The sequence below is a fragment of the Synchiropus splendidus genome, chromosome 4, assembly GCF_027744825.2.
Source record: "Synchiropus splendidus isolate RoL2022-P1 chromosome 4, RoL_Sspl_1.0, whole genome shotgun sequence".
NCBI lineage: Eukaryota > Metazoa > Chordata > Actinopteri > Syngnathiformes > Callionymidae > Synchiropus > Synchiropus splendidus.
In genome coordinates this window covers 26730238-26744904 of record NC_071337.1, presented here as the reverse complement: position 1 = coordinate 26744904, position 14667 = coordinate 26730238, and the positions used below count along the sequence as shown (strand labels likewise).

The window sequence follows — 14667 nt, the reverse complement described above, 5'->3', positions numbered from 1 at the left end:
CATGTAAATTCCCACCATGTTACCATATGCTTGCAGCAAATGCTGGCTCAGATTGCTTTTAATGGGGAGAAACCTCCAACACTTGCCCTCCTGACACTATCTTGTGTGTATTCGCAGAATGAAGTGATCGGTCAGCAGCTCTCTGTCATCTTCACGCAGTGTTATGGACCCTTCCCAATCCCCAAAATGACAGAGATCAAGAGGAAACAGACTTCACGCTTAGGTGTGTAGCCCACTCTACCGTACTGACAATCTGAATGAGTCAATGGGATTCAATCAGACATATTGACTTATAGAGGTCAAAATGAAAACACTTTTGAATATTAAACTACACATTTCTTTTTGATACATTTTCATTTTGAGTTTCCTTTGTGAGTTTTTGAACTTCATTCCCTCTTCCATGGATTATCATGATTGAAAATGAAGTACATATGTGTTAAATAATCTTTTTACATTTTTAGTCAAATGTAAAATGAAAAACACTATTCTACCATCTGCAATGACTGTCATTATATTTTACCAAACTAGAGAAAATGTCTGATCCATATTGCGCTGGCATGTGTTTGGTTTGAATAATTCCTGTTTTGAAAATCTACACTAAGTCGCTCATTAAATTTCATTTACGATTCCGTCTCCTGGTAAATTCCTGCCTCACAGATGCTTGAGTTGATATGAACTCCAGTTCTGAAATGATTTATTTGAGACCATCTGCACAGACAATAGTTGATTTAATGTATACATTTAGTCAAGTTCCAACATGGAAATAACAATACTCGACTGGAAATTAACATGAAAAACATTACCAAGATATGGGAATGTAAAAGCATTGAAATGAAAGAGATTAAAATGTGGTATTAAGGATGCCAAAACTGTGGGTTGAGAGGATGTAGCTGATTTGCTGGTTTGGCTGTACAACAACTGAGGTTACGACCGCACTGAGGTACTAGGATTTTACACCACAATTTTGCTTTTCAAATATTATTTGTACATTCCTTTTAGCTGGATTTTAGAGTATCAAGCAACAAGTTGCAGATGTGTCTGAGAGGGAAAAAGAAAATATGTGAAACCATAATACTACAGTTACATGGTACCCACACTGGGCATTCTTGAAGTTATTCACCTCTTGACCAGATGCGAGTATAGTGCTTTGCCCTTTAGCCTGTGAGGTCAGTGTGATACCGAAAAGTGATCATATAGAAATATTCTGACAGCTGCTAGTTTATGTTGAAAAAAGATTTAACATTTTGTAGTTTTTAAAATAAACATTATCCCTTTATTATGAGGCATCTATCATTTTATTTATATTGGCATTTCTGTATCTGTCTGTCTTTCCCCACATCCATTTACAGCCGTATTGAATGTTTCATTATAGAATGTGCATGTTTTGCAAAAAAGTTCTTTTGCTATTTCCAGATCCATATACAATTGTGAGTCATTCTCCTCTTTTAATGAGAAGTATTTGGCCTATTCTCAAGTCATTGCTTTATTTTTTTTGTTGGATTTTCCCCACATACTCACTGGGAATTTTGTAAATTAAAAAAATATATGCATATTGAACATTAGTAAATATAATCAGGTCGTTTTCGGTCTGGTTGTTGACTGCCCCTCACAACAGTCCCAGGAGACTGTGGTCCCTAGAGAAGCCTTTTGACTCCGGGACAACGGTTTTAGTATGATTTGGCTCCATCTAGTGTTGACAATCATACTTTCAACTCAAGCCTTCTTTTTTTTTAACAAGGGTTCATCAGTAATTTAAACACTAAATTGCTTTTCTGGATACCCTGAGGAAAGTTCTGCCATAGAATAAATGCAAATGGATGGTGTTTTGATGAAGGAGTAGGTGACTGATAAACAACTGCTGGAGTCATTCATGAGTTCATGATCAGGGTCTGTAGTTTGTAGCAACCATTTGAAGACTATCTGCACACTTGAATGTTAATGTTGTGCTCTTAGATCCTCATTTCCTCAACAACAAGGACATGTCGGACGTCACGTTCCTGGTGGAGGGGAAGCCATTTTATGCACACAAGGTTCTGCTCTTCACAGCTTCACCCAGGTGTCGTACAGCCGACATTTGTGACGTACACCGTGAGCCAATGGAGTCATATCTAAATGTGCAGCTGTGTCTTTGTTCAGGTTTAAATCCCTCCTGCAGAACAGACCCGCAGCCGAGAACACCTGCATCGAGATCAGTCATGTCAAGTACAACATATTTCACGTAAGTGTGTTGACAGCAGCCGGACGATGAAGGATTGTCGGAAATATCAGCTCTTATTCAAAACAAAATCTGAGTCAGCAGATGTGAAGTATCAGCCCAATGCTGTTACTTCAGACAAAAGTGAGTAAAAACTTGAGACGTTTTTCCATAAGAGCCATCTGCAGAGTTCGCAGCATTGCGGTCTGAGCAATTAAAGCATTAGTTATCAACCTTATTTGCAAATATTAGCTTGGTTTTGTAACATGCTAAACTTACTAACTTCTTAGCTATAAATACTAGGAAACCTGAATTATCTTTGCGCTGTTGCTACCAACATCCCAAAACAGTAGTAAGTAATTGTGTAAGTATGTTTGCTACAAATATTATTTAAATATAAGTCTAACGCATGACACATTTTTAACCATTCACATGCTTACACTCAAAAACGGGATATATATATATATATATATATATATATATATATATATATATATATCAATAATAGTCTTCAGTTTGCAGTTCTCTACCAGCCAAAGCAAGTCTCATATTGATGTACATTATGGATCAGTTTGGGAAAGGATAGATATTTATAAAAGTTGCTTCGTATTACTGCCAAAGTCCTGCTCACAGCAATCGCCAGAGCACCCTGTCACAAACCTGCCACGTTATCTTCAGAAAGAAAATGTTGTTCACCGTGACTGACACTGTTTGTCAATATTCAATTTACGGATTGGTTTGTTGACTCAGTTGCTCCACAGTGATAGTCAAATCAAACAGCAATGCACTGGATTTAATATGAAAAGTTTTTTGCTGTTATTGTCAAGCACTATCAAAACATGCATGCAACTGTGCTATTTTTTCTTTTTACTATGTGACGGAAAAACATGCAGTATTATATATCAGCAACTGTGTCATTGTATAGTGCAATTTGTCAACACTAAAAAATTAGTGTGTCATGAAATATGATTCCCTACCAGCAGGTTCACTTTTACATCACCTTCAAATGTCTTCACAATACATTAGCATAAAACTGTTGAGTGACTAAGTGATAGGTTCAGTAAATAAGTGACGATAACATGGCAGATTTTTTCCTAAATTTGACATCTATTAAGTTTTGAAAAAAAAAGTTCTGCACGCAGTGTGTCTGTCAAAACATTTTCTTTTTTGCATATTCCCTTGAAACAGCATGTAAATATTTCTGGGAGAACATTATATACTTAAATTTGTCTTAAATGCTTAAAAGCAAAAGTCAAATTCTGCGAGCGATCACTTTAAACAGGAGCACTTCCATTGTCGGCATGCAATGTTCTGGTTTATGAATAACTAATTTAAAGGTGTGAGTTGAACAGTGGAATCTAGTGATGGCTGGATGAGGTATGGTGAAACAGTATTGCAGTGCCCTAATTTTCAGAGGCCACTAGATATGTGAGGTTTCATTGAATTAGTTGTTCAGGTCCAAACGTTTTACAGCAGACAGTGCCATCTGGTGGCCACTGCAACTTAGAACATTGTTTCATGAAACCACATCAACCCGTCAATACTATGAAAACTGATGGACCCATCACTAGTAGCAGCACTGAAGTGAAAACTACTGCACCTCAAGATGAACTGGTGACTGGTGCTAAACATACATTGGAGTCACATGATGTTAATAATCTACTCACTTAACTTCATTGTCACACAAATGCATTTTTTGTTTTACTACATTCATGTCACAAAACAATGTACATTTATAAATGTCTGTTTATGCTGCACTCCTTTCGTAATGTATGACCATGTGTTATTTACTCAGATGAGCTTTTAGTTCATTCACAGCTGGGAGAGCCGCTGAGAAATGCATTTCACTTTGCAGCGAAAATATTTCCTTTCAGTCCACTTTGTTATGTCCAGGAAGCTTTGCAAACAGCCTGTGGAGATAAGGCACACAAATTAATTACTGGCAGATTGAAAGTCTCTTCAGATAATGGCTCCCCACAGAAAGTGGGTTTATTGTTACAGTCAAAGTGAGGTGAGTTTGCTTTGTATTCTGCGGCTTTCTCTCAAAACACGGCCTCACTTTTTGAGCTTTTGAATTCAAATGAAGGACAAATTCTGAAAAGATGAGTAATGGGAACAAATGTAAATGTACATTTTTCCTCCTAGTTGAAGATACAGGCTTATGAATGATCAAATCGATGCTTATTGTTTCAGTTGGTGATGCAGTATCTCTACTGCGGAGGCACTGAGTCACTGCACATACGCAACACTGAAGTGATGGAGGTAAGAAGCCTGATATCAGGTTTGGAGTTTCACACCTCACTGGTTGTGCTCTTTGAAGCTTCTGTCTGCAGCCAAGTTCTTCCAACTAGAGGCCCTCCAGAGACACTGTGAGATCATCTGCTCCAAGAACATCACCACGGAAACCTGTGTGGACCTCTACAAGCACGCGCGGGTGAGAAGAGTTTTGAGAAGAAAATCCACATGAATTCCTATGAAACAAACTGCTGCTGTTCATGACATCTAAAGTAAGGAGGAGGAGGCGTGCAGGCTACTTATGGACTGGTTCTTTGATATGGCTGTGTATTCGCTGGGTTGACTTTGTAGTTTTGTGGCACTCTGAGAAGAGCAGTCACTTGCTTTTTTTTCATTACACTCAGTTGAATACTAGGCTGAAGAATACGATTAAAGGGGTTCTCTCTTTGCACTCTACTTTCCTCCCACAGTCAATCAATTGTATTCATTGATTAACAGATCTGAGCCTCTGCTTGTGTCCATGTGTGGAATGATGGTGAACTCTGCGCTCTCTGGGAAGGACTTGTGCCTAGTTGTGGCAATTCCAAAAATATACTGAAATGTTAACTGCAGCTCACAAATCCAAGCAATCCTGAACTTAACCGCTGATCATTTAAAAGGTGATGAGGCACAGATAGCTTAGAACTTCTGTCACAGATGTGCAACAATAGTGGTTCAATGGAATAGTAAAATTACAGACCAAAACAGAGCAAAGAAGCTGTGGTGGAACTGCCAAAGAAGGGAGGGTGAGGTCGTCATGTGTGATAGAGGGATTTCACTGTCTTATATTCCTTAGTAAACAACAAATATCAATACACACAGCAATGACGTTGAATGGGTGACAGTAGCTCTGTCCGCTTGGCTGACCTTGTGTCTTCTTCTAGTTTCTCGGTGCCACGGAACTCACTGCTTTCATCGAGGGCTACTTCTTGAAGAACATGGTGCTGCTGATCGAGCTAGAGGGCTTCAAGCAGCTTCTCTACGAACCTCAGCTTCCAGAGAGTCCTGCGTCCAGCCCTGGAATCTGCTCCGACATTCTCCATGACCTTGAGAAAACTCTGGCCACACGCATACATTCCATCCACCTGTCCACCTCCAAAGGCTCGGTGGTGTGACGCCGCCCAGGCCGTGAACCCTTCAGTCTGATCTCAGCCTTCATGCAACACCGTCGCCCTGCCATACATCCCTGCCTGCCTGCTTACGGGAAGCTGTCGGAGGTGTGCCTCAAGCAGACATTTATGTCAGTGCGAGTCAGGCGGAGGTCTTTCTCACTTTGTCGCTCTGCGCTGCACCACTGGTCACCTCACACCCTTGCAATCTGAACAGAATAAAGACTGACAAGCGCACTCTGTCCTGCTAAGTATGAGCATGAAACTCTTCTGCTTCTTCAAAAACAAAATAGAATTAGCAGCTTCTCCATCCCAGACTCCCGATGTTTACATCACTTTGTGTAGGTGAATGCCATAGCGGTCAACTCACGCCAAAATATACAGCGACATTCAGTCAATAAAAGTGATTCGTAGCAAACATTTAGGTGGGGCTTTTTTTGCATTCCTCGGTAGATCTGGGACACTGTGCTATCCCAGATGACAGACTTTACGATCTATGCTCAAGGTTGATTCTAGATGTTCAACTGATGAACCTTTTTGCATGTCACCATCAGAAGAGTCTCTATGACGACACTCTTTATGCAGATCTTTCATCGACACCAGAGAACTTTGATGAAGAACGTCTTCTTTCTGAACACTGCATTCAAGAAAGTGTACAAACAAACTGAGAGCCAGCATCTCTTCTTTTCTTTTGTATCGGATCTCCAGTCTTCTCCGCTCAGCTCATGATCCTATTAGTGAATGTTCATCCCGAATCATTTGTTCTTGTCTCCGGTTCTGCATGTTTGAATCTGTTTGTGTCGGTCCCTTGTTTCCGTTTCTGCTGTGCGTTTTGTGTAGGCTCTTAGACAAAAGTAGGAAATGATTGTCGATGTTAACACTGTTTCCCATTTGATTTATCACGTGTAGATCGAGGGTCATACATCATTTTGGAATAATCTGAGAACCATTCCAGATATAGTCAGTACAACCGTGGCAATAAGAAAGATTCACAACATCCTTGACAGTGATGAGTGTGAGTCTTGATCAGAGAAATGGAATGAAAGAAAGCTACTGAAATTTTTTTTTTGTTTTGGACAGAAACAACTACGTACTATACACTGCAAAAACTCAAATCTTATTTATATATTATTATATATATATTATATTTAGAAATTATATTTCAGCAAAAGGGGGGGGGGGTTCTTTTAGGACAATATAATCTTATATATGTTGTTTTTTCACTTGTTCTATTTGGAGATATTTTGCCTGATTTCATGGTAGAGGTACCACGAATGTGTCATAAATCAAGTGGGATGACATATTTTGACAGAAAATAAAGCTGAACAAACTTAGATTTGTTACTAAGATATTTAGGTTTTACAGCATAGTGACTCTGCAAGATTACAGAATTCAACACCCACTCTCTGCTTTAATATAACAAATAATCATGAGTGGGTCAAGATTCTGAATAATAAGATTGTTATTCGGAAGATGGTTTTAACTATTTTAATTGGAAGCATCGCGATCTTTAGTGACCTTTTGTTGTATTTGAAAAGCAAATTTATTGAGTCTGCCTTTCTCATATGGTAAATCTAAAAATCTTCATTTGCCACTCATTTTGGGGGTTGATTTTATACGGACACTTGGACACCTTGTTTTCCATTATTGTGCATTTAACTGCCATGTGATTCGTGGAGGTCAGTATCTGCCACTTCACACAAATCAATCCTGCATTCAACATATGTCTGTGGACAACAAAGGACCCCTAACTTAGGGCTCAATATTTGTATTCTCCTGGAAACTGACCAGTAGCTGGTATATTATTTAACTGCATTTGTGTTGTATTGTTGGTTGGTGGAGTGGCTTCATTGTGAGAGCCCATTACCTACCACACGTACCACGATCGGTACACTTGAAGCTCCAAAATAAATGGCAAACTGCGCCAATTAAAAAGTACCAAAATATTAAAGTTGGCAAAGAAACAATATATTTATAATCAATAACACACACTAGAGACGTCACAAGAGGAAGCAGAGTTTGAATGTAATTAAGAGACTGTATTTATTTTTCCTGTCTCCGTCCAAAAATCCTGCAGCTTTGTTTTGTCTCATGTCAAAATGTGATGCTTTCAGTGTCAGCTTTTCTTTCTATTGGAAGAAAGTGAAAACACATTGTAGCATTATGTGAATCTTTATGGTCCTGAACTATTAATATTATATTCAAAACAGACTGAGTGTTCTAAACATAAACAAATAATGGAACGAAAGCATCTCAACTTATTTTCTTACTAATAAAAACATTGCATTTATATTTAACATTTCACAGTGATTTTATTTTACCAAAAAAAAAATATGTAAAGTATATAAGTGTGAAAAATAAAAGCAATATTTACATATACATTATTTTTAGCAAGATAGTCAGGAGCTGTCAAATAAGTACATATAATAAATAAATACATGTTTTAAAGAAGCTATTTTCTTGACAATAACTTGATGGAAGTTTTGTTTCCTTCATCTGCTCCTCCCCCACCATCAAAAGCAAGTTGCAAGACTATCAGAGAGGCTGTCTTTCAAAATGGGTTTGGTTTCATGCAGTGTCACCATTCCAAGGGTTATTGTTGTTTTATCATCCATCTCTGAAACAGTGTAAAAGCACTTGAAGATGCAAATAATGTGTTATCAGTCTAACAATGATGTCAAGCACTTTGTGTGCCAGTGTCGCTGTAGCCTCACGACCTGAAGCATTATTATTTACTGTGTGACCATGTGAATCAGCTCGGTTCAGCTTGAACAATAACAGACCCTCGTGTTTCCAAGGCTACTGCCCACTGTTGCTGTTTATTTCAACACTGGATAACTGTGGGTTTGCATGGCTCTTTAATGTTGTTGAGAATATCTTTGTCGGGTCTCAGTCGCCCCATTGTTTACCCGAGTTATTGTTTGCCTGAATTTCTTTCTTTTTATTTTCTGCTAATAACCAGCATTTCTCTTGGACTGACACATGCATGAGATCTGTCTAGATTTCACCAAGGACATAGTTTAGGGGGCGTCTTTTTCCAATGGCCTGTATATTGTACAAAAGAATAACAATGAAACAACTATACAGAATATAAATTATATTTGGTGTGAGAATGAGGGATGTAGTTGAGTATAACAGCAGAGAGGAATGTTACACTTGTGCTGCAAGTTCCCATGAAATGCTTTTGTGGACAGCTAATAAATCACAGTAAAAAAAAAAAAATATGGACGGGATCGTTTTTTCATTTTCTCTGTGCACAACCAAGACTTATCTTCTGCAGCTGAGTTAGCACCATTAGTTATTCATAACCCACAAGTTTATAAACTGTGCAGTCAATAGGAATCATAGTATTCCGTTTTACTTCATGTAGATTCAGTCACTAGGGGGCACTAAAGAAAGTATACTCACATGGGAATGTCTCCAAGAAGAAGAACGTATTTCCGCTGAAGACGTCCGTATTATTAATTATTTTTTATGTATTTATTCGTTTATGATACAGAATAATGGTATGCTTAATAATACTCAAGTCATAGACGTTAGAAATAAAGACGAATCCAATGGCAACGTCTCAAAGCAACGGTTCTAAATGCGCATGCGCTGTTTGGGTACCCTGTATCTAACCGCCCTTCCTCCCCGCCAACTTGCAGCGCAGGGTCGGGCGGACATCGACTCACAACAACCCTAACTTTATTTCTGGGACAATTAAAATACCGGCCGACCGAACATGGATATGTTACAGCACGCTGAAAATGGTGAGATGGGGGCCGTATCGAAATCCGGTACGCCCGATGAGCTTTTTTGTTTTGTATTTGATTGTGTGCGCACGATTTTGAACATGGCGTACACCGCTCCGAGATGGCGGTGGCTTTCTGTGGCGTTTTTGGGCCGGTGTTGTATTCCACGAAGCCATCGCTGTAGTGCTGCGAGAACTCGGCAGCTACTGGAAATTCCATTTCCGGACTCCGTCATAAAGGTTGTTTAGTTGTTCCGTGTTAAACAAGTCCTAGTGTGTGTACAACGACTGTCATATGCTTCCCTCGATTTCCGACTGAATAAACATTCACAACCCAACGGATGGTCGCATAAAGAGTTAATCTCTCGTTATATTGTTCCAGAATTTTTAAGATCGCCAGATTAAGAGGTGGTAATGTGTGAAACCGCTTTTCTGTCGTTTCATAAATTTACAAAACAACCACCAAAGCACGCCTTTGGAAGCCACGTTACAGCGTGTATTTGACAGTGGTGTATGAAGAATACGGAGCTTTTTCCGGGGCGTGAAGGCAACACGGTTGCTCGCTCCCAAACATTTAATGCACTGTTATGCAGGAAAATATATTCCAAATGTGCTTGCACATTTAAACTGTAAAGGAGATTTGTTGTGCTTTTTCTGAGACATGATGATACCGTTGACACAATTGACAGTTGTCATGACTAATTCAACAAAGAGAAGAGCAATATGCATTTGTGTCCACTAAAACGCGACTAAACGTTCCTTTTTAATGTTGTTTTGGTATTGTATTAAATGATGGTAGTTATATAAACCAGCAATGATCTAATGAAAATGTTGTTCCCACTCTTGCAGACTTGACTCTTTTACTGCCCTCTCTCCGCCTCTTCATACCACCATTGCGCCTGGTGTCAGCAGCAATGTGGCAGGTGGTTCAGCGGGGAGAAGTGCAAAATTACGGCCTGGTGGAGGAGTTCATCAGCAGCATCTCAGAAATTGTCCCTGAACTTCTGAACGCTGACCAGAAGGCTCAACTCTTGCTGGGCCTGAGAGCACGGGTACGATCATGAAACCAGACCTAAACAACAGACCTTAAGTCCTAAACAATTCATTGGCTTCCACAGGTGGTTCTGGAACTGTGTCGATCTGAGCCGGTAGCGCTAAGGGAAACTATTAACAGCCACCTGAACAGGATCAAGACCCTTGTGTCCGCCTGGGCGTCACAGGTGCTCTTCTTGACAGACAACTGACCTCAGCTGGTAACAGATCTATTTAACATCCCTTTGTCTTGCACAATTTTGTCCAGCCTTGCTTCGCAGATGTGGAATTCCCAGAGTCCGCATTTGTGGATCAGATTGAGAGTCTGTTGAAAGACACGGAGGAAAGAGAAATGTTCTTCCAGGTGTGTTTCTTTTCCAACTAAAATGACGGAAAAATGCGCTTTGGATGTTTTGGTTTTTTTTACTCATTTAAGGGCTGACAATTGCTTTAGTAGCTTAAATTATCTAACTTCTAATCTGTTTTTCTGTGTAAAAAGTCAGTAAGAGATTTTGAGCCACATCTATTTGCAGTTCCGAGTAATTCACAAGATCATTAATGACTTCATTTGTCGGTCATGTGCTGGGTTTTAATCTCATGTTGAGTCTGTCACCACGGAATTTGTAGTTACCTGGACGTAACTCCAACTCTATGAATACGGCTTTCTTTATTGCTGCAGCTGTTTATACATTACTTATTACTTATTAATTTTCTTCATGACTTTTACAGAATATAGTATGTATTTAGTGTAGTATGTATTATATTGTATGTATTTGTTTTCAAATTATGAAAGCTACATGGGTATTTTTTTCTGTCTCTCTGTTTCTTAGGTTTGTACTTGCCAAGAAAATTGAGTTCTGCTCGATTAAAAATGAAGCTTGATTTTCAAAAAAGTTCACCTGCATCTGTTTAATTGCATGGCGGATTCTTCCGTTCCAGGATGTGTTCCCCTCCGCTTTTGGACCAGACTACGACAGTGCTCTTCAGGTGTTGATGCTCGATTTTCTCTCGAGATTGGAGAAGCTTCTCCTAGTTCCAGACATTCAGCAGGTACTTGGAAGTCTTCATTTCTGTGGCTCATTATTCTCGTCGGTAATTCTGATCAAATTTTCTTTTCTGCGTTTCAGACTGCCAGCCTGCTCAATACAATCCCTTGTGCCCTTGAGCAGTGCTTGACTTCTGTGTCTGACCTGAAAGACTTGAAATCTGTGCTCCTGTATTACACCTCACTGGGTCATTTTGATTTATCAGGTAAGTCTGAGTTATTCTGCTGTCAATGTTAGAGCTAATGTGAACTAACCGTCATCTCTCTCTCCCCCCCTCAGACGAAACACAAACTATCCCGTCATCATTTGGGAACTGCATCCTTTCCTCGCTGTCACTCCCCCAGCTGGAGAAAGTTGTAATTGATGCGGATCAATTGCAGTTGCAACCCCCATCAGATCACATAGCCGGGTGCATGACAGTCCAGGTGGAGGGTGACACCGTCACATTATTGGACTACATTCATATTGAGCAACCATCAGGTTTACTAGACGCTGATGACCAAGACGAAACCGCGATTGTGACGGAAACACCGGAGAACACTGAGAGCGCGGAAGCAGACGAAAGTATGAAGCTTGCTGCCTTTCAACCGCTGAAACAAAGCAAGCGACTACACTTGAAGAGAGAGGCTTTTAAGAACGAGGAGTCTTCTTCTGCAACAGCCAAGAGACAGAGACAGAAACACCCAAGTAACAAGACGTGCCCCGTGTGCGGCAAGACTTTCCTGCGAGCTGCCGCCATGAGAAGACATCAGGAGATTCATTCTACAAATCGAGACCTCAAGTACAAGTGTGCCAACTGTGACAAACGATTCAGGGATCAGTATGATATGAACAGACACAACATGCGAGTACATGAAAAGGAGGAAATAACATATCCCAAGGTCGATGAGACCTTAGAGCTGGAAAGCTCTGAAATGCTGGAAAACAAAAACTGCTCTCTATGTGGGAAGTATTTTGCCCGGCAGATGGACATGGATCGACACATGAAGTCGCACTCGGAGGAGCGGCCGTACAAATGTTCCTTCTGTGAGAAGAGATTTAAGAACCCCTATGTTCTGAAGCGCCATCAAAAGGAGATATGCAAGAGCAGAGAGCTGAAAAAGACTCCTGCCGCAGCAAAGCGAAGAGAAGTGCCGTTGCCAAACCCTCAGGTGCCGCCAGATACGGAGGGCAAGATGTGCCCCATATGCAGCAGGATCTTGCCGTGTACGGCAGACATAGCAAAGCATCTCAGGTCTCACACAGAAGATCGACCGTATGTGTGTGTCACATGTGAGAAGGGCTTCAAGTACAAGGACACATTGAAAAAGCATCAGATAATTCATGGCCATGAAGGGATCCGGGAGGAAGAGAGCAAAACAGTGGAGCAGATTTTGGCTGAGGCTGACATGCAAAATGTCACCGACCCAAGCATTCTTGACAAAGTTCATCCAGATGCACCTGCTGTTGAATCAGAGGAACAGCAAGTGCCTCATAAAAAAGTGAGCAAGAAAAGCCAGAAAGCCTGTCCTGTGTGTGCGCGGCAGTTCGACAGCATAAAGACCTTGAACAGACACATCCAGTGCCACACGGAGGATCGACCCTATCATTGTGTCCACTGCAAAAAGCGCTTCAAGCACATGCACGGCCTGAAACGACACCAGATTTATGCAATTTGTCATAAGAAAATAACTCGCTTTCCCTGGAAGAGGGAGCTGAGAGCTGCACCCAGTCACAGTGAGCACACCGAGCAACAGCAGGGAGGAGCCCTGGTCTCTGTGTGGTGCTCCAACTGCGGCAACCAATTTGAAAACCTGTCCGCTCTCAAGGAGCACCAGGAGAATGTTTGCAAAGTGGAGCTGCGGGACGTCATGAAATGCGATGACTGTGGGAAAGAGTTCAAGAGCGTGACGATGTTCAAAGTGCACCAGAGGATCCACGATCCTCTGTACTGCAAGGAGTGCGGGAAAATACTCGCTAGTGAGGCTGCGTTCGAGCGCCACAAGCTCATGCACAGACCGATGCAGTGCACAATGTGTGACAAGACCTTCACCCTCCTGAGGCGGCTCAGGGAGCACTACGAGAAGCAGCATGACTTCACTGGACCATATCCTTGTTTGCAATGTGACAAAACCTTCATCCAGCTATCCTACCTGGCCATCCACCAGAGGATCCACAAAGGAGAGTTCCCATATCGCTGTGACTTGTGTCCTGAGAAGTTTAGGTCCTCCAACTGTCTGACCGTTCACCAAAGGAAGCACACTGGCGAGAAGCCATACCTGTGTTGGCAGTGTGGGAAGTGCTACCGCTCGGCCTCTGAACTCACCGTGCACATGGGGACGCACTCGGAAGAGAAGCCCTGGTCGTGCACGCAGTGTGACATGGCTTATCGCACCAAACTGCAGCTGACCAATCACGTAGAGCAGATTCACATCGGCGTCAGGTACCCGTGCAACAGCTGCGGCAAGCAGTTCATGAAGGAGACGTCTCTGAAGAGGCACGAGCTCATCCACACAGGTGAGCGGCCCCACCAGTGTACCGTGTGTGGCAAGACCTTCCTGACCGCCAATGAGCTGCGGCTACACAACAGGTACCACACTGGCGAGAGGCCGTACAAATGCCAGTTCTGCGACAAAGCCTTCATCCAGTCGGGGTATCTGAAGTCGCACATGCGCATCCACACCGGGGAGAAGCCTTTCAGCTGCGACATCTGCGGCAGAGCCTTCCGGATGTCCTATCACATGAAAAAGCACCGGCGCACGCACAACATGGAGCAGAGCTACTCATGCGAGGACTGCGGCATGGTCTTCAACCACAAAAAGTTTCTGTGGGAGCACTCGCTCACTCACGAAATGAAAATGGAAACATCGTTTTCAGATGAAGTGAGGCTTGAATTTCAGTAGGACCCTTTTTTTGTCATTATAACAGCTTGGCTTCTTTCGGTTTGACCAAATTCTGAACTTTAATGATTGAAAAGACAGATCTGTGAAGCACTAAAAATCATTTCCAACTGGGAACCTTGAAAATAAAACTTGAGGATATATATGCACTGTGTTCTTGTTTTCTCTGGCAGTTTTTTCAGTATGCTTCATGTCGAGAGTTTGTGCCATCAGACACCGTGTAAAGTGAAAACTGGAAAACAAACTTCACTACTCTGCTTTGTTGGAGCAGCATTTGACAAAGATGCATTGAACTTTGTTTGGTTCGGACAATACTACGGTATTGTGCAATACTAGCTAAATGATTTTTAATTCTGTATTCCATGGCTGATTGCTGCATAGAATAGTTAACTGTTGCGTC

At 41.4% G+C, this 14667-nt stretch overlaps 2 protein-coding genes across 6 annotated transcripts in view; both read left to right on the top strand.

Moving 5' to 3' along the window:
* LOC128756824 (ankyrin repeat and BTB/POZ domain-containing protein 3-A) overlaps positions 1-8775 on the top strand; it is a 147100-nt gene extending 138325 nt beyond the window's left edge. For both annotated transcript variants that reach the window (XM_053861547.1, XM_053861546.1), the window contains 6 exons: positions 118-223; positions 1954-2056; positions 2137-2218; positions 4388-4456; positions 4515-4628; positions 5353-8775. In XM_053861547.1, coding sequence (XP_053717522.1) covers positions 118-223; positions 1954-2056; positions 2137-2218; positions 4388-4456; positions 4515-4628; positions 5353-5583 — 705 coding nt within the window. In that variant the 3' untranslated portion in view covers positions 5584-8775. The remainder of the gene's footprint in view (positions 1-117; positions 224-1953; positions 2057-2136; positions 2219-4387; positions 4457-4514; positions 4629-5352) is intronic.
* Positions 8776-9161: 386 nt separating this feature from the next.
* On the top strand, positions 9162-14399 carry LOC128757408 (zinc finger protein 420-like). Of its 4 annotated transcripts, none has more exons than XM_053862668.1 (7): positions 9162-9356; positions 10160-10362; positions 10429-10530; positions 10611-10706; positions 11282-11392; positions 11470-11593; positions 11668-14399. In XM_053862668.1, exons 1-7 carry the CDS (start codon positions 9302-9304, stop codon positions 14268-14270), a joined length of 3294 nt encoding a protein of 1097 aa, XP_053718643.1. In that variant the 5' UTR covers positions 9162-9301; the 3' UTR covers positions 14271-14399. The 4 variants fall into 4 exon arrangements, with proteins under 4 accessions (XP_053718643.1, XP_053718644.1, XP_053718646.1 ...); XM_053862669.1 differs by having other exon boundaries at positions 9163-9329; XM_053862671.1 differs by lacking the exon at positions 9162-9356 and adding an exon at positions 9620-9666.
* Positions 14400-14667: the final 268 nt, after the last annotated feature.